This window comes from Diorhabda sublineata, chromosome 1 (genome assembly GCF_026230105.1).
Source record: "Diorhabda sublineata isolate icDioSubl1.1 chromosome 1, icDioSubl1.1, whole genome shotgun sequence".
Lineage (NCBI taxonomy): Eukaryota > Metazoa > Arthropoda > Insecta > Coleoptera > Chrysomelidae > Diorhabda > Diorhabda sublineata.
This window is the reverse complement of record NC_079474.1, coordinates 4,963,656-4,985,037: the sequence shown is the minus strand read 5'-3', so window position 1 is coordinate 4,985,037 and position 21,382 is coordinate 4,963,656. Positions and strand designations below refer to the sequence as shown.

The window sequence follows — 21,382 nt, the reverse complement described above, 5'->3', positions numbered from 1 at the left end:
AATAAATATCATTATCCGTTTATGGTAAACAATTTAGTAATATAAAAAAATGTTATGAAAATACGTGTACTTACCGTCTATTTCACGAAAGGCAAATCGGTAAATGATGACCCAAAAGTTGTAAAGGAACGCTAACGAAACAACCATGGACCAATAGTAGCACAGCCTTCCAGCAGGGTCAAAAACGAAAGACCAATTCGACGATCCAGCTCTTAGTCGCGAACTGTAAGAATCCACTCGTCGAAATCCGTAACGGCTGCAATAGAGAAGCGATTTCAACGAATTTAATGACAAAAAATTAGTAAGAAAATTTCACTGAACGAAATATATTGTTATGATTTACTTTAGTCTGGTAAAGTTGGCGTAATATCGAATTTTTTGAGTAGCCAACGAGTAATATTGCAAATCAAATGCATCACTTTATATTTACAATTTTTTTAAGTAGATAATATGATATTGCTGAATTCACTGATATTATGTTTAGCGGGTCTCTGACTTCAAATAATTCCAAAGAATAAAGTACAGTGGAGATAAATCCGGTTATCCAGTCAGCCACTCAATATAACCTCTTCGGTCCAAATATAGTGTTCAAGTATTATCTAACCCTGTAGCATAATGAGGTGGGGTACCATCGTGCCGAAACCATTATCTCAGCTAATAGAACTGCTTTGATTCTAAGGATATAGGAATGTGTGTTATATTAAAATTGTTTGTGTAAGGTTTTAAGAACAAAAATTAAAGTTTTCTCTCCTTGTATCCAATGTTACTGAAGTTGGTTTGAAAATATGAGGCTGAAATAGTGATGACTCAAGCATTAATGCAAACGGCGTAGATACCGCTATCTATCAAAAAATTTTAATACCATCTTAAACATAGAAAAAGCAAAAACTCTATGAATTAATAAGTATCTATGACTACAAATACGTCAAAAAAGTTACAAGACGATTTTGTAGAAAACTAGCTGACCCGGCAGACTTCGTACTGACTCAATCGATAAATACAAGACCTAAACGTTTGTATAAAATGAACGGGCAGTTTTTTATTCAAAACAAATAAAAAAAGGCCCGGTTTCAATTACAAATAATGTTGTTTACTTACAAAACAGAGTTTTTCTGAATTACTGGCTATTTATAAGGTTTCAATTTGATATTGACAGACACACACAGTTATGATACAGTCTGTTAATCAATTTAAAGCTTTCTGATAAACCATATTTTTTGTTCTGTTTTGTGGTGCGTGAATAAACAAAGACGACGGTTTATCGACGCCCGAACACGCGACGTATAATTGTCCATACGCGAAACAGGGAAAATCCAAGTTGATTCCGCAAACTTCCAACGACTGGCCTTGCGATTTATTTATGGTCACCACAAAGGCCAGACGTACTAGAGCCCAACAATGTTACGTGGCCTGATGATCTGATCTGATTCTACTTTCAACTTCAAATTGTGAGGTGGTTATCCAGACAATTCCAGTGGATTTGAAGGAAACCAACTGTCCCGGAAGAAAATTCTGAATAAGATCATCGAAATTTTTATTTTTCGCCGCCAATTATGATTATTGCCACTCACACAAAAGATCAACGAAGTAGAGAAAGATAGAAGGATGCACTCTTTGTCTAGGGTATTGATCGACATATTAGTGGGTTGTCAAATGTCAAAGATTATAGTTGCGTTCAGAAATTAAGTTTGTGACAAAACATCAAGAAAAACGGTTGGAGTTTATGATGATTATGGAACCGTCTTGCTGCGAGGTTCCATATTACCTTAAACGGTATTTAGATATCGTCTTCGGCCGCCATTCAACGGTCAGCTCAGAACTGCCACGGACTAGGGGAATCATACTGCCTAATTAAAACAAAGCACTGTTATGGCCCCAACGGATGTTGACTTAATGTGATTTCTGCCCAGTGCTCTGAATGTCATAGTGAAGAAATTCAAGCAAGCGCAGGTAAACGGACGGAGTAACTATGATTCTCTTCCCCTTGGTAGAGTCGTTAACACGCTAAAATTTCCTTTGGCATGGTTAACGTACAGAGAGCCCTAGATAGGAGTCTTAGTATTGATCCAACGCGGCAATCTCTTGTCTATTCTAAGAGATTGGGATCATCCGAAGACTACCTGTCTGACTCCTTCTCCGGATCGTGCCCACCTCCAGATGTTTCAGTTTTTAGGGATAGTACATCCTCCGAATTTTCTAATTAATTTGTAGACAAGCTATTTTACTCTCTGCCCAACTATCCCAAAACTATTTGAACTAACCTAGTCTTTGTGTCTAAGCTACGGTTCTGTATATCTTTGGTAAAACCTTCGCCACTGAAACTGGGCTCCAGACCCATTTGAGAAAAATTCGCTAACCCAATCTAACCTTCTCTGGACTTCCACAAATTATTTAAGATCAAAATTATACAAATCGGTCCAGCCGTCCTCGAGCTTTAGCGAGACTAACAAAAGGCACCCTACATTCATGGTTTGGACCCTTCACTCATAAATTTCACTTTCGAAAAAGTGATATTTGGGGTAGTTTTCAATTGTTCTCTACCCCATATGAAACTCGACACTTTTCAACTATAAATCTTTTTAATGTATGTTTAAATCAACTTATATTGAAAAAAGCAAGCTTGCCTTTTGGGCAATTCCAGTTCTCATTTTATCGGAATATTAATATGAATAAGGACAGTCAAATATAGCGGGCTAACTGAAGTATTTCCATAATAATCAATCTGAAAAAAGATTAGTATTAGATTAGTGACAATTATATAATATACCAATTTCAACAGTCTAGTTCTACAGATAAATTAATTAGATTATTAGGTGGGCTGACTCATAGACGGTAGTAATAGGATCAAATTTATATGATTTTCAGTTATATCTAATCTTCAAAAGACGCTTATATGAATTTCAAAGTTGTCGTATTATTAGTTTGTGAGTAAAAGCATTTTGAGTGAAGCAACTTTTGTTAGCTTAAAAAAATATGTGATAAGATATGTCGAGTGTTTATAAAGTATTGCTTTTTGACAAAAATTCTATTGAAACTAAAGATAAACATTCTTAGGATTTTGCCACAGAAATTTTAACTATCGAAAAGTGGTCTGCCAGAAAAATCCACAAAATAATTTTGGATTACTATAAAATGGATCTGATTTATATAATTCAGATCGTGAAGGGATTAAGGGAAGGTGTTGGACATGTCGTGATTGAATGTCGGTATTTTGGGATGCGCATAATATAATATTCATCAAATAACTTAAAAAAGTAAGTCCGTTTACAGCGAATATAACGTAACGTTACTGAAGCATTTGAAGGAGGAAATCGCGAAAAACGGCCCCATTTTCAAAAGAATAAGGTGGTAACTGGGATCCGAATTTCTTCCATTTCCAACGTTTTTCCCAGATCTGTCCCCTGGATTTTTTTCTGTTCTCATACCTCAAGAGAAGCTCGCTGAATAGTAAAGCTAAATAGAAAATGGAAGCCTGATTTGAGGTTAAGGACTTCTCATAATGTAAATATGGTATGAAAAATTATATGATCGCAATTATCGTTTTAACTCTGCCTATTATGTTGAAATATAAAATCAAAATTTTTCGTTATCCTAAGAACTTTTTAGCCCTTCTGGTATTCAATTATATTGCTAATTCAATTAAATTTGCTTTATACATCCAGAATAGAATTAATTGACTACATTTCAATTTAATTCGATTTTCCACACAATTAATTATTGTCGACTTGTTTCTAATTAAAATTTTAGTGGTATGAATACTTTCTAAATATCCATCCAGTTTATTATAATACCACGTGGATAGCCAATAAAAAGTGACGTTACCCCAATAAAAAAATTAATGCTTTCATAATTAGATCGTGTCATTTTGTGGTTGTACAAGCTACAGCCTGGATGATTTTTTCTATGACTTTTTTTCGTATATCACTTTTATAATTAAACTGGTTATTTATTTGAAGTTTCAGAAGCATTAACTGAACTTTATAGAGTTCGACAGAAACTAATTGCTTCTTGTTGTGAATAACTCATTTTCGGAAACTATTATTTCTGCTTGTTATAATAAAATGTGACTGATAGATATGGGAATCGTAAAAAAATCGATAAAAAGTCGTTAATATATTGAAGAAAACATATCCACACCTGGTGTAGGTTTGATTACTTTATTTGAAAAGATAAGATAACGATTCCCTTACGTGGTAATAAAAAATAGTATAGTATAACCAAATTTAAAATTATTGGATTCCTAGAAAATCATTCCATAATAACTAACACAAAGCAGAAGCGAATTTGTATAGGGGAGCTCAAAATAAGACGATTACGGGTAATTTATCTCTATACCAAGCTGCAAGCCTGGGGAGTTCTATGACTTCAAATTAGGGTCAAAAATTTCGGAAAAATTTCATTTCTTGCAATGCTTTGACATGAAAATATTAAATGTAGTACAGTGTCTGAGACGGTTAAGGGCATTAAGTGGTGGTAAGTACAAGGCGATCGAACCACTTTTGGCAGGTAATTAAGAATGACCTAACCTTAAAATGTTAAGATTTATGCTTCTTGAATGTCTCTATACTCTATTATATATCTAATGTAAATGCGGACTGTTCTGGCATTTGAAAAATTCTGGAGTGAGTAGATGGCGTGAACATAATGCTGTGACATTTTCTCATACGTACTATATTAGACATTTTTCTCTAAAGTTGTTGTTTGTATAGTTCCTTCTTGACATTCGTCACTTTTTTCTAGTAGGACTAAAGGTAAAGGTCAATTCTACCATATTGAAACCTCAAATTACGATGTGTTAATATCGATAACAGATTTTGGAAAGATTGACAGTAAACTGACATCAACAATTTAAGTTGCTTACAATTTTTGATTGAATATTACTTAGTAGCTTATTTAACAGTAGCCTATTACATGAAAAATAATCTTTTTCAAATTTTTCCTTATGGCAGGAATAGGAATCTTCGATAATATGTATCACAAATGTTTATTTACTTATTCATTTGTTTTACAAGAAATTTTTTATCGTGTTGTAAGTATTTTCAATAAATAATTATGATTTATGATATTTTTCTTTAGAATGTCTCTTTATGGCGAACGGTTTTCTTGGCATATACAACGATCTAAACATCTACATATCGCCTAAAACATAAATGTTGTCGAGTCAAGTACCTTTTTGTTGAAAAATCAAATGAAAAATTCTTTTTTGCTTTCTTAAGATTGTACAGGTTGTACAGTGAAAGTTGCGAATTGTTAAACATTTAGCATAATTCACCTATGGCCTTCAGATAGTAGTGTGGAGTTATTTATTCCGTGAAACACATTCCATGAACGTAATCATCCATTGAGAATTCATAATATTCGAATAAATAGAAACGAGGGATCGTATGAGAGAATTTTTTTGATATCACAGCATTATTTTCACGTCAAATACTCACTTCCAAATTTTTTGCAATTCCCGGAACACCCTATATATGTTCTTGTGTACTTCTTCCTTTCCTAAAGCAGTTTTCCGATTTCTCAAACTGTGGACTTTCAAAATCACGCCTCTATAATTATTGTAGTGTGTGTTGTCCCAAAGAGCTGCTTCAGTGTATAAAGATATATTGAAAAATTCTTAGCCTACTATAGCACCAAACAAAATTTCAATGTCAAAATTTTTTATTACTCAACATATTCTTCTCTCAATTGGATATAGCGAACCTGCAACGTCTCTAGACCTATAAAAAAAATGTTTCTCCTTGCCCTGCCAAGAAAATTTACGACCTTTTAAAATTTTTTTCAGTTAAGGAAAGAGATCATAGTCGGAAAAAGCCAAATCTGCTGAATAAGTAATTCAGTAGAGTAGTGAGTAATGTCGAATAGTAATCTCCAGTTATTGTTCTACCCTTATCCAAAAAATTAATCATGATTACTCCATGGCAATCCCAAAAAAACTGAAGCAAGAACTTTTCCAACAAATTTTTGGACACGAAACTTCTTAGGTCTTGGAGAACCAGAGTGTCGCCATTCCTTCTGGCCTACCCGATCGGTCATCATCTTCAATGGAAAATTCACCTCTTTTGAAGCTTGCAGTCCAAACTTTCACGGTTGCATACGAAGGACATTGATTACCAAGGGTATTAAGCATATCTGTTTACTTCTTAACCCTTTTAAATACAGGTAGTTGATGATGGCTCGTTACTCCAATTTTTCGATTCTCACAATTTCGGTTTCGGCTTTTAATTTATTGCGTAGCTCTGGTTTACTTTTTTGACGTCAAACTTTACACTTACACTTCTAGTAAGTTATTGTTCGTTGCTATGGTAACGCAATATTTTGTTTATGCATGGAACTGGTCTAGGCTAACTAGATATCAATACATCCTCGAACATACGAATCGACTTTTCTTTAAAACGTTTTTGATGTAAATAGAGAATCTTCCATTCGTTCAACATAATTAGATGATAAAACTAATTTTTAAATATCAGTAGAATTTATATTGTGCTTGAATAGTGTATTAACATGAAAATTTTGAGATGCTGCTGCCATGATCTAATATTCAAAATGAAATTCCTGTAAAAAACAATACGGAATATAAGATATTTTATGTGAATTTCTAACTTAGCCCAAGGACAAGGGCTTTAAATTAAACATAAAGCATATCTAACGTAGCAGAAAGAGGTATTTCGTATAACGAGATTCTAACTTCAGATCCGATTTTCGAGAAACGTTTCCTAAAATTTTGCTCAATATATAACGCTCTAGTTAACAGTGTTATAAACTAAAATTTGATTTAAAACCACTTGTGATGCTAGATATTTTCTGGAAAACTGTATTTGCCACATAAAAAAAATTTGTTTAGCGGAGATACGAGTATAACCTTATATCCTAACGATGATGCTATTTCGGTGAAAGATTCTTAAAAGAAACAATCAATTTCCATCGTTTTGAACGCGGGTGATATTTTACTCACCAAGAACTGTTTTAACTTTTCAAATAAGAAACGACATTGAAAAAATAGGTGAATGATTAGTGTGATAAAATTCCTGTGCCTCATTTGTCCTTTGGGTTATCAATTTGAAAATTTGACAGATTATAGTCATTTTTGGTCGTCACATTTCAATATTACTTACAATATTACAGGGTCTTTCAGAATGCAGGACAATAATTAATGAATGAATGAAACAACTTTATTGTCATCATGAAAATAACAAAACCTAACTACAGGGTGTTTCAAAAAAAGGTGATCTTTTCTCTAGGATAGATAGAAAACTGAAAAATTTTTCGTAACGCCATCTGTATTAAATATAAAAAATTATACATATTTTTTACTATTTTCCCGCAACTACTGGCAACATTGTATTAAAATTTTTTTATGAATATGTTTTGAAAGCTGATACATTCAATGAAGTTTGTTTTTATGTATGACTCTCATAGAGGGCGCTAGTTACACGGTTCGTATTAAGTAGTATTGAACATAAATTTTCTAATATTAGATTTATTGAGCAAAATTTCAAATGAACATAAACATCATTTAATTTTACACCAAATAGTTATTCTTGATAAAACTCGATACTGTCTACTATTTTCGGAATATTTCAGTTTGTAAAAAAAGATCCTATACTGATTAGAGTGGATTTTTGTGAAACATTACAAGAAACAAAAGCCATCAGTCCCAATTTTTTCAAATGTATCCGTTTTATCAAAGGGGTATCATGTCTTTCATTATTCGTTGAAAATGAAAGCATCCGATCGATTACTGAAATTTCTAAAGGCTGTAGATAAAGCGATTTAAGCGTTTTATAAGAGTCCAATTACAAAACAATCCGGGTAATATATCCAGCACCAGGTGTACGTAATCTTTCAAGAATATCAGAATTCCAGTCTTGAATAAAGGAGTAGCTGTAGGATTGATTCTATATATTTCTAGAAAATAAATACCATTGACGGCGAAGGAATATTTCATTCGAATCTAGAAATATGTACAAAAGCATCATTTAAATCTATAATTAAAACTTTGTCACGCCAAAAGGTAATGAGGATTTCAAATTTCAAAAAAAATTAAAGCCAAAACTTTAATGCACGACTATATATGAATTTTTTATTACCCTAGTTGACTGAAGAAACAGTTCACGTTTAGTCTATGAGGACGGTTATCAAATTGCGCGTCACATAGTATAATTGCGTGTGTGTTGCAATAATAATTAATAACTTTATCAATACTTTATACCAGTATTGGTTATTGATTCATAATTGCGCATATAAATAATCGAATATTAACTGAAAATTTTATGCGCAAGATGGGTACTACGTTTGCTCACATTGGAACAAAAACAGCTTCCATCGAATGTCCATTACTTCACACCCGAAACAAAAAAATAATAAAAACAATGGACTGAAAAGGGAGAACTGCAAAGGAGGCAAAGGTTCCATATGCAGACAACGTCATGGCATCGGTTTTTTGGGATGCACATCGGATAATTTTCATTGTCTATCTAGAAAAACGAATAACTATGCATGGCGAGTATGATGCTTACTTATTGCAACGTTTGAGTGAGAAAATCAAACAAAAAGCCGCATTTGGTTAAGAAGAAAGTGTTGTTTCATCAAGAAAATGCATCAACTCATATATTCGTTATTGCAATGACCAAAATTAATTAATTAAAGTGTGATTTGCTACTTCATTCAGCCTATTCACCCATTGGATCATTTTCTGTTACCAGACTTGAAAAAATGTCTCTTTTGTCAAAGATTTTCCAACAATGAAGAGGTAATGTCAGCAGTTGATAATTATTTTGAATAACTTGATGATTCTTATTATAAAAAGAGTATTGAAGTTATTGAACATCGCTGGGAAAAGTGTTACGATCTAAAAGGTTAGGTTTTTCAAAATGTATTTGTTTTCTTTGTTGGGCCCGATACTTCTGGGACCACCCTCGTATTATTGCCAGACTTTTCAAAAATTCTTGTAGACATAGTCAGCAATACACGAAAAAAGTACTACTGAACGTTAACATTCTTATATGCTTTGTAAACCTGTAAAGTATGGTAAGATACTCATAGTTTCAACTTTTATGATTCAATTTTGCAATGCAACTACATGTATTGCCAAGAGATCAAGAATGGATGGATGGACAATAGACAAGAGCTTTGGAATAAACAATAATTTCCTCATAAATGCAGCTTTGTACAACATATCGGAATATCATTTCAATTTACATATTGTACTCCTCAGATTGTTTACTTTATTTGAATACGCTAGTATTAATTTCAGTTGGCTATCTATTTATTTCCGTAATTAGTCTTTCTATTTCTTTTCTACTTGTTGTCGCCTATACGTTCTCTTCTTGATCTTTCCTTAAACCTCCTTCTTTTTTGTTGTATTTGCAGATACTAGTTTCATTATCATTCATTTTATATCTAGGTATCGATATGAATGTTCCATAAACTGAAAAATATATTTCTTGTATTATTAAATAGCCCAGTCATTTAAATGTTAATATTTTTCCTTGTATTCATTCCAAATATTAGGGCTACTTTCCAGTGAACAGTTCAGGGAAAAAACGTGAATGAAACATTAATGGAATTGCTTTTTTTCCACAAAATCTCATTGTAAAAATATGGTATCCATGTCCAAGAAAATTCATTCTTTTTCTGGAATGGTGTCAAATATCTTTCCTTTTACAGCAAGTTGGAATCATGTAAATAGTTAAAAATATGGGATCTGGCAAGTATGGTTGATGCTTAATGGTTTTTAGCCAGAAATGTGAATAAAAAACCGAAAATTGAATTAGTCACTTTTCTTCTTTGATATTTGTCCGACGAAAAACGGAACAACAGAAAACCATTTCATACTTTTCATTTTCATTTCTTGATATTTGTTCTAATATAGCATGATTTGCTTTCGGTGTTAGGTCTTAAGATAAAACCTCAATTTCATCTTGGTTTTCTGTTCTTAGTCTGTAGAGTTTTGTTCGATTTTCCGCGGAAGTCACCTTTGGAAGAATATTCTTTTAAAAACCAGAAAAGGCTATTAAACCTCAAATTAATGCATATTTCAACCTGGATATTCGCAACTAGAATAATGGTTGCTACACATCTGCTATAGATCATGTTACAAAAATTTTACCGGTTGGTTCAATGGACAATATCCAACAATGGACTTTTGGTAAACCAGCGATAAGGGGCGAATCTAGCAATTATATTAGCGACTGTTATTTTTGCTTGACCAATGTCAAAGGCTTTTCCTGAAAATCGGAGCATACGGTAAAATACTTCTGTAACAAAAAGAGAAACTCTCATTCGGCAGAATCTCCTGTGCGTTCACCTGTTTATGATGTTAAAGAAATAAAGCCATTCTGAAAACGAGAATTATTTTGGAGGGTTTTATAATCATCTTTCCAATTTTCCAGTATCCTACTTGATACGCTTGAACATTATTTTTGTTTTTCATATTGTTTCATCTAGTATCAACTTCAACTATGGTTTTTGGTATATGAGTCCCCAATCTTCTCAATGACTCACTTAAGAAATTAACTATTGGGGCTTTGGGAGCTAGTCTTAGTGTCGAAGGTGGTGGACTAATAAATCAACCAAACTAAATCCACAAAAATTTATACAACGAAAGATCAAACTACGTCGCGCGAGCTAAGTCTCTGGAAACGGCGTTCGACATCTGAACGCTTTGCGGTCTCGAGGTTGAATTCCTCTACGATTCCAAACGCCTCGCTTGGGCTCCTGTAAGTATGGAACAATGAGCAGGTATCCGGTGTTGGGTTTTTCCAAGTCATGTATGTTTGAAGAGGATTAGTTTTATTGTATGCTATCTGGACATTAAGAAGGTTACTTTGAATTTCGGTCAGTCAGTTGTGGACGGAATATCGTTTTATTGAGAAGAGTTGTTTGGAGGAATGTCTACTTGTATTGAGTATTTTTGAACGCAAGATCACATAGCGTAGTCGCCACATTGCCACTAAGTAACGATAAGTACGTTAGAGCGAGTGAAGTTTTACTGTTTTGTTGTTTATTGACCTTCAAAAAATCTTCTTCAACATTTATTTGACTGTTTTTATCTTTTACCTAATTATGTGTGTGTTTGTATTGATTTTATATTTCTTATCACATATTTCGGTTTTCTATTATAGTAATCAAGTATTTTATAATAAACACAATGACTATATTCGTCAACAATTCATAATTCTACTTTCACTTTCTACGTTATGAAAAAAATTCCAGTCACAATGTTTTTCATATTTTTATGAGCATATTTGAAAATTTTGTTTTTTATGGTCGCAATAAAAATAAACGTGTTGAAGAGCGTTTAATGGAAATGTAATCTTATTTTTCACCAAAACGTGTTCTGTGTCTACATAAAATATTATAAAAAAGGACCGAGATGACACAACTAAGGGAAATGAACTTTAAGCCCTATTTTGCGTGAATGCTCCACGCTCCTTTTTTTCTCCAGAAAAATTTCTGGAATTAAGAATAATTTTTTATTATTGCACTAAAGCAATTGCTTTTTAACCTTTCGGACTCTCACTCCGCAGCTCTATTTATGAAATATTTTCAGAGTGCGTTCCCATTTGAGGATGCACTTAGCAGTACTTTCTTAAAATGATATATTATTACTTAGTACAGTCGTCGCAATTGGTGCAGTTGTTTGGAGCGTATAGTGAATCCTGACCCATAATCCGATGGTTAACTTTAGCTCAAAAATTCGTCTTTATTTTTATGAAATATTTCCAGAGATTGCCCTTTCTCAGTAACCAACTCACCAAAATACGTCGTTACCAGACTTTGTGAACCAATACGTGGCTCTGGAAAAAACATTACGGTTGACAATTGGTTTAAAAGTATAGCAACTTGAAATCCCGAAAAAAGTTTTTATACGAACCCTTCTAGGTACAATAAGAAATAATAAAATATAGTTACCTCATGAATTCTCTCGACCAGCAAATCAAACGGCACAATCTAGGATATTTGCTTTTCAACAAAGTGCTACGCTTGTATCATATATACCAAAGAAAAGCAGGGATGTTTTACTGATATCAGGTATTCATTATGATGAAAGTCTCGACGAGAAGACAAAGTCGAAATAATTATAGCTTACAATGAGACCAAGGAGTTGTCTGCGTTTATAACCTGTACGCGACATATGATGTCAAGAAATACTCGAAGGTATCCGATGCTAATTTTTTATTCGTTGGTGGCATTAACATGTTTGTTGTCAATGCATATCAACAAAAAAATCTACCTGGAATATTCAAAGAAAGAAGTTTGGCATTTCAACTAATTGAAGGTTATCTTCAATGTAGAATTACTGAGAATAAACCAAATATTATTGTTACGAACGCGTCTCCACCCTAGAGCCGTCCCTGCCTGGATTTAATGGAATTTTAAAATTCGGCGCCTTCGCTGTGTGTTTTTTTATATAACGTTTTATTATAGCAAGCGGTTTATTCACATTGTTTCTTTTGAATAATTTCTAGGAACATCTATTTATTTGTTTGTTCTGTTTCTTTATTTTCAAGAACTTTAAGAATTCTTTTGAGATATATATATATATATATATATATATATATATAAGGATATTTTTTAGCGCAGTTACTTAGTTTACAATGAAAAGTCTTGGCGAACAGACCAAAATAGAAAGTAATCGACGAATTTAAATAAACGATTTAAGTCAGTTAAGTTTTAGTGATTAGTGAATTATTATAAGTTAGTTAAGTGTGTGTATAGTATTTAAATAAATAAGGAACGTAAAAGACAGTGTCTATTAATTTACCCCACGAATAGAAATCGTATAAATAAATAAGAAAAACATTACACTATAAACCAACAAATTAGGCGAGTCGCAGTGTCTTTGTGACAGAAAAAAAGTAGATTTTCTTATGTAAATTATGAAAAATTTGTCTGCTTGGAACATTCATTACATGTTTGTCGTAACTATTAATGAAGACGAAATCTAATAACATTATGACACAATGCTTATTCCTGTTTTATTTACTAAAATGGTTTATTTAGATTTTTCTTCACTTTTCTGAGATTATTATTGCCGATGAAGTTATCTGTTATTTTATTGTCCGCGAGCGACATTTCAATCATTTCAATGTCCTAGAAGGTTAAATTTTGCGAAATAGGAACAGTCAAACGGAGCTTTCTATTTAAATCGGTTTATACTTTGTTTAATCTACTAGATGTTATTTTTCATTATTTGATATAATTGAGTATTTAGAGAATTTTGAAATGCCCGCCGCTGTTCACAGATATCGTCTTTAAGTGTACACAATCGTTCTTGAACGAAACTTACTGCCACCCACGTGAAGATCAAAGAGATTCGTATCGAAACCGATATCCGACTATTATTGTGTACAAGACGTTGCTGAAATAGATACCCACCATGATAGAATGATACAATTAGAGGGGATCTTTCAGACTACAAGGAAAATTGCAAACACGTTTCAAGTCAATCCAAGTTAACAATAGACCGATGGGGTAAAGTTTGACGTGATATTTTTTAAATAATAATTGCTTTTCTATAAATAAATAATTTGTATTTATTTGCTGAATAATTAACGTACAGAGTTATGATCAAGTGATGCAGAAAAGAAGTTTACTTTTATAAAAAATGAAAGAACACGGAACTTTATGTATTTTTCGTTAATTAAACACCCATGAAGGTATTTGGGATATTACAATCTGGTCAACAGTGATCAATGACCAATTCAATTCTAACTTAATCTAGTTTGAAATTTAAAACGTGCACACACCAGCTCTGCTTTTACTCTGAAAACACTAAACTAACTCAAAGGGCTTGATCCTCTTAATTATTCCTTCTAACCTAATATTATCAAGAAACTGGATAGCCTCGACGTTGACATGATGATGGAGTCTTTCTTATTGGCTAATTTCTTGATAGTTTGGTAAACAGTGTCTATTTTGAGGTTTCTATCCAGTCCATACAGTCTTAATTATCTGTTTATGTGGCACAAGCTTATTATATAAAGCCAGAGTGGAGTTTCATCTGATTAGCCAGTACATTTGTCTACGTTTCAGTCGTAGTTCTTTTTAACATGAACTTTATATCGAAGTTTGGCATCCAAGGTAATACCTAAATATTTTGCCGAGTACTTAATTCCAAGTGTAATTTTCCATCTCTTCGTCTAGTCAAAGATACGGCGGACACTTTTTTGTAGCTTGTTGATTGCTTCTTCATTACTATTCCCTATTTCTAAAATGGTATTGTCAATGAAGATGGAAATTACTATTAAATTTTGTTTTTAATTTATCTCGATACCAAATAAATATTGTCATCCAAACAGTTGGTAAAAACTGAAAATCATAACCAGCAATACTAACGCGAATAGCTGTTTGTAACAGTTTGAAGTTATGTTTTACCCACTTAAATTGAAGTGACAATATTAAAGGCAGGAAAGTTTACTATTTTGAGATTAAAAACTATATGGGCTAGACTAGAGAAGAATACGGTAGTTGTTTTGGCTAAAAAATTTATATATAATTAGAATCTTAAGATTAAGATTAGATTATATCAGAATAAAAACTCAATTCTAATTGAAGTTCGTGATCGTACTCCCTAAATATTTATAATTGGAACTGGAACCAAATACGAGGATGGTTCCAGAAGTACTTGGCTCTGCAAACAAAACACAAGAATTTTAGAAAAAAATATATTTATTTTCCAACGGAATCTCCATACCCTTTACATTGTTAGAAAATTTTTGATCACCATGCCATTTTTTCAAGTCTGAAAACAAAAATCATCCGAGGGAGCTGAATCTGGCAAATAGGGTGCATGAGGTAGCAATTCAAACTTTAATTCACTGATTTTGGCCAATGCAATAACGTGTGAGTTGGTGCAATGTCTTGATGATGTTTATGATTGATTAATTTGCCAAAACGTTGCAATAATTAAGCGTAATAATCGCTGTTTCTGGTTTTTCCTTTTTAAAGACAGTCAATGAAAATCTCACGCGCATCCGAAACACTAGATGTAAACACCTTGACGACGCTGTTTTCGTTCCATTGTGAGCAAACGCTGCACCCATCTTGCGCACAGCTTTCTCATGTCCAAATTTGTCAGGTAATATACGACGTACCGTACTTTTTGAAATGTCTACTAGGTCTAATAGTTCGCTCACTTAAGTAGACTATCATCCAGTACCACTTTGCGGATTTTTTTCAATAGTCGTCACCTCATTTGGTCTACTGCTTCATTACTGGTCTTCGTAGCTCGTACGACCTCGTTTAAATTTTGTTACCCAAAATGTTACTGTTGATAACGAAAAAGCAGTCTCGCCCAGAGTAGAATCTAGTTCAGCTTTTATATTGATTGAGCCAATGCCTTTCAAATAAAAGTTTTGCAACACATAACGATGACCAATTTTTTTACTACTTTACTATTGATGACAATCAAACAAATACTGAACTACCTGTTCAAGCAAGTACCGTCATCTTCAGGTCAGGCCAGGTACTTTCGAGACCATCCTCGTATATCCATAGAAAAATAAGAATATTCACTTAACTATCAAAATAATCGTTACGAGAATGGTAATTTCTTCGTGTAAACGTATTCGTAAATAGAAAATGTTCGCAGGGTAATAGGGCACGAACACAAAAGGGTGAATTATCTCTTCGTCGCTTTCAAAGGTGGCTTAAAACACCCATAGAATTTTCTCGAGTCTTAATCATACATTACATCTGTTGAATATCATCCAACGTTGCATATACATAATTTCAAGTGAAAAGTTTCAGTATTCCTATCATTTCTTGTTTACAATTATATAAAATAAGAAGTTAAACGTCTGTTTCTCTTGAAATTATTTGTGTTTAGTGGGTGTAGTTGAAAGGTGGATGAAATATAGTATCACACAGTAAAGTACAATGACAAATAGTAGTTGAAGAAAGCATTAACTTATTTTGGATGTATTGAATTAATAATATATCGATTGAAATTCTAATATAATATAATAAAAATTGTTTGGAATATTCAACTTCAACTGTATGTCAACTATTTCTCAGTTTTCATTTTTGAGTTGAGATTTTTACTGGAAAAAAGTCGAAGACCGGGGCGGAGTATTTATGATTGTATACTAACTATTGGTAACTGTTGAAGAGTGGGTGTGAATTCTGGTCTAAAGAAGGAAGTAAATATTCGAAATCGAATTAGAACGAGAAGATTGGTGTTTCTAAAAATAAAGTGAAGAAGTGAGCTGAAATGATCACTTCTAAAATATTTATTTAACTGAGAAAATCAAGATATGAAAACCTGAGCAAAACGGCGCTGAATGAGGAATGGAGTAGCATGGAAACATATCAAATAAAAAATGAATTCTGACGAATTTTTTGTCCAGAAATCTTGTACAAGCCCCGAAATTTTATCCCAAAACGGCGCTGAATGGGAATGAAGTAGCATGGAACCATATCAAATAAAGAAGGAATTCTGATGAATTTTTTGTCCAGAAATCTTGTACAAGCCCCGAAATTTTATCCCAAAACGGCGCTGAATGGGAATGAAGTAGCATGGAACCATATCAAATAAAGAAGGAATTCTGATGAATTTTTTGTCCAGAAATCTTGTACAAGCCCCGAAATTTTATCCCAAAACGGCGCTGAATGGGAATGAAGTAGCATGGAACCATATCAAATAAAGAAGGAATTCTGATGAATTTTTTGTCCAGAAATCTTGTACAAGCCACGAAATTTGACCCCAAAACGGGGCTGAATGAGGAATGGAATAGCATGGAACCAGATCAAATAAAGAGAGAATTCTGCGAATTTTTTGTCCAGAAATCTTGTACAAGCCACGAAATTTGGCCCCAAAACGGCGCTGAATGGGAATGGAGTAGCATGGAATCATTTCAAATAAAGAAGGAATTCTAACGAATTTTTTGTCCAGAAATCTTGTACAAGCCCCGAAATTTTATCCCAAAACGGCGCTGAATGGGAATGAAGTAGCATGGAACCATATCAAATAAAGAAGGAATTCTGATGAATTTTTTGTCCAGAAATCTTGTACAATCCACGAAATTTGACCCCAAAACGGGGCTGAATGAGGAATGGAATAGCATGGAACCAGATCAAATAAAGAGAGAATTCTGCGAATTTTTTGTCCAGAAATCTTGTACAAGTCACGAAATTTGACCACAAAACGGCGCTGAATGAGGAATGGAGTAGCATGGAAACATATCAAATAAAAAAGGAATTCTGACGAATTTTTTGTCCAGAAATCTTGTACAAGCCCCGAAATTTTATCCCAAAACGGCGCTGAATGGGAATGAAGTAGCATGGAACCATATCAAATAAAGAAGGAATTCTGATGAATTTTTTGTCCAGAAATCTTGTACAAGCCCCGAAATTTTATCCCAAAACGGCGCTGAATGGGAATGAAGTAGCATGGAACCATATCAAATAAAGAAGGAATTCTGATGAATTTTTTGTCCAGAAATCTTGTACAAGCCCCGAAATTTTATCCCAAAACGGCGCTGAATGGGAATGAAGTAGCATGGAACCATATCAAATAAAGAAGGAATTCTGATGAATTTTTTGTCCAGAAATCTTGTACAAGCCACGAAATTTGACCCCAAAACGGGGCTGAATGAGGAATGGAATAGCATGGAACCAGATCAAATAAAGAGAGAATTCTGCGAATTTTTTGTCCAGAAATCTTGTACAAGCCACGAAATTTGGCCCCAAAACGGCGCTGAATGGGAATGGAGTAGCATGGAATCATTTCAAATAAAGAAGGAATTCTAACGAATTTTTTGTCCAGAAATCTTGTACAAGCCCCGAAATTTTATCCCAAAACGGCGCTGAATGGGAATGAAGTAGCATGGAACCATATCAAATAAAGAAGGAATTCTGATGAATTTTTTGTCCAGAAATCTTGTACAATCCACGAAATTTGACCCCAAAACGGGGCTGAATGAGGAATGGAATAGCATGGAACCAGATCAAATAAAGAGAGAATTCTGCGAATTTTTTGTCCAGAAATCTTGTACAAGTCACGAAATTTGACCACAAAACGGCGCTGAATGGGAATGGAGTAGCATGGAATCATTTCAAATAAAGAAGGAATTCTAACGAATTTTTTGTCCAGAAATCTTGTACAAGCCCCGAAATTTTATCCCAAAACGGCGCTGAATGGGAATGAAGTAGCATGGAACCATATCAAATAAAGAAGGAATTCTGATGAATTTTTTGTCCAGAAATCTTGTACAAGCCCCGAAATTTTATCCCAAAACGGCGCTGAATGGGAATGAAGTAGCATGGAACCATATCAAATAAAGAAGGAATTCTGATGAATTTTTTGTCCAGAAATCTTGTACAAGCCCCGAAATTTTATCCCAAAACGGCGCTGAATGGGAATGAAGTAGCATGGAACCATATCAAATAAAGAAGGAATTCTGATGAATTTTTTGTCCAGAAATCTTGTACAAGCCACGAAATTTGACCCCAAAACGGGGCTGAATGAGGAATGGAATAGCATGGAACCAGATCAAATAAAGAGAGAATTCTGCGAATTTTTTGTCCAGAAATCTTGTACAAGCCACGAAATTTGGCCCCAAAACGGCGCTGAATGGGAATGGAGTAGCATGGAATCATTTCAAATAAAGAAGGAATTCTAACGAATTTTTTGTCCAGAAATCTTGTACAAGCCCCGAAATTTTATCCCAAAACGGCGCTGAATGGGAATGAAGTAGCATGGAACCATATCAAATAAAGAAGGAATTCTGATGAATTTTTTGTCCAGAAATCTTGTACAAGCCCCGAAATTTTATCCCAAAACGGCGCTGAATGGGAATGAAGTAGCATGGAACCATATCAAATAAAGAAGGAATTCTGATGAATTTTTTGTCCAGAAATCTTGTACAAGCCCCGAAATTTTATCCCAAAACGGCGCTGAATGGGAATGAAGTAGCATGGAACCATATCAAATAAAGAAGGAATTCTGATGAATTTTTTGTCCAGAAATCTTGTACAAGCCCCGAAATTTTATCCCAAAACGGCGCTGAATGGGAATGAAGTAGCATGGAACCATATCAAATAAAGAAGGAATTCTGATGAATTTTTTGTCCAGAAATCTTGTACAAGCCCCGAAATTTTATCCCAAAACGGCGCTGAATGGGAATGAAGTAGCATGGAACCATATCAAATAAAGAAGGAATTCTGATGAATTTTTTGTCCAGAAATCTTGTACAAGCCCCGAAATTTTATCCCAAAACGGCGCTGAATGGGAATGAAGTAGCATGGAACCATATCAAATAAAGAAGGAATTCTGATGAATTTTTTGTCCAGAAATCTTGTACAAGCCCCGAAATTTTATCCCAAAACGGCGCTGAATGGGAATGAAGTAGCATGGAACCATATCAAATAAAGAAGGAATTCTGATGAATTTTTTGTCCAGAAATCTTGTACAAGCCCCGAAATTTTATCCCAAAACGGCGCTGAATGGGAATGAAGTAGCATGGAACCATATCAAATAAAGAAGGAATTCTGATGAATTTTTTGTCCAGAAATCTTGTACAAGCCACGAAATTTGACCCCAAAACGGGGCTGAATGAGGAATGGAATAGCATGGAACCAGATCAAATAAAGAGAGAATTCTGCGAATTTTTTGTCCAGAAATCTTGTACAAGCCACGAAATTTGGCCCCAAAACGGCGCTGAATGGGAATGGAGTAGCATGGAATCATTTCAAATAAAGAAGGAATTCTAACGAATTTTTTGTCCAGAAATCTTGTACAAGCCCCGAAATTTTATCCCAAAACGGCGCTGAATGGGAATGAAGTAGCATGGAACCATATCAAATAAAGAAGGAATTCTGATGAATTTTTTGTCCAGAAATCTTGTACAATCCACGAAATTTGACCCCAAAACGGGGCTGAATGAGGAATGGAATAGCATGGAACCAGATCAAATAAAGAGAGAATTCTGCGAATTTTTTGTCCAGAAATCTTGTACAAGTCACGAAATTTGACCACAAAACGGCGCTGAATGGGAATGGAGTAGCATGGAATCATTTCAAATAAAGAAGGAATTCTAACGAATTTTTTGTCCAGAAATCTTGTACAAGCCCCGAAATTTTATCCCAAAACGGCGCTGAATGGGAATGAAGTAGCATGGAACCATATCAAATAAAGAAGGAATTCTGATGAATTTTTTGTCCAGAAATCTTGTACAAGCCCCGAAATTTTATCCCAAAACGGCGCTGAATGGGAATGAAGTAGCATGGAACCATATCAAATAAAGAAGGAATTCTGATGAATTTTTTGTCCAGAAATCTTGTACAAGCCCCGAAATTTTATCCCAAAACGGCGCTGAATGGGAATGAAGTAGCATGGAACCATATCAAATAAAGAAGGAATTCTGATGAATTTTTTGTCCAGAAATCTTGTACAAGCCACGAAATTTGACCCCAAAACGGGGCTGAATGAGGAATGGAATAGCATGGAACCAGATCAAATAAAGAGAGAATTCTGCGAATTTTTTGTCCAGAAATCTTGTACAAGCCACGAAATTTGGCCCCAAAACGGCGCTGAATGGGAATGGAGTAGCATGGAATCATTTCAAATAAAGAAGGAATTCTAACGAATTTTTTGTCCAGAAATCTTGTACAAGCCCCGAAATTTTATCCCAAAACGGCGCTGAATGGGAATGAAGTAGCATGGAACCATATCAAATAAAGAAGGAATTCTGATGAATTTTTTGTCCAGAAATCTTGTACAATCCACGAAATTTGACCCCAAAACGGGGCTGAATGAGGAATGGAATAGCATGGAACCAGATCAAATAAAGAGAGAATTCTGCGAATTTTTTGTCCAGAAATCTTGTACAAGTCACGAAATTTGACCACAAAACGGCGCTGAATGGGAATGGAGTAGCATGGAATCATTTCAAATAAAGAAGGAATTCTAACGAATTTTTTGTCCAGAAATCTTGTACAAGCCCCGAAATTTTATCCCAAAACGGCGCTGAATGGGAATGAAGTAGCATGGAACCATATCAAATAAAGAAGGAATTCTGATGAATTTTTTGTCCAGAAATCTTGTACAATCCACGAAATTTGACCCCAAAACGGGGCTGAATGAGGAATGGAATAGCATGGAACCAGATCAAATAAAGAGAGAATTCTGCGAATTTTTTGTCCAGAAATCTTGTACAAGTCACGAAATTTGACCACAAAACGGCGCTGAATGAGGAATGGTGTAGCATGGAAACATATCAAATAAAAAAGGAATTCTGACGAATTTTTTGTCAAGAAATCTTGTACAAGCCACAAGATTTGACCCCAAAACGGCGCTGAATGGGAATGGAGTAGCATGGAATCATTTCAAATAAAGAAGGAATTCTGACGAATTTTTTGTCCAGAAATCTTGTATAAG

General features: G+C 34.1%; 1 protein-coding gene across 1 annotated transcript in view; it reads right to left on the bottom strand.

Annotated features, from left to right (window-relative positions):
• Positions 1-21,382, bottom strand: part of LOC130443996 (cyclic nucleotide-gated channel rod photoreceptor subunit alpha) — a 365,533-nt gene that overhangs the window by 138,816 nt on the left and 205,335 nt on the right. The window contains exon 6 of the mRNA XM_056778947.1: positions 75-256. Coding sequence (XP_056634925.1) covers positions 75-256 — 182 coding nt within the window. The remainder of the gene's footprint in view (positions 1-74; positions 257-21,382) is intronic.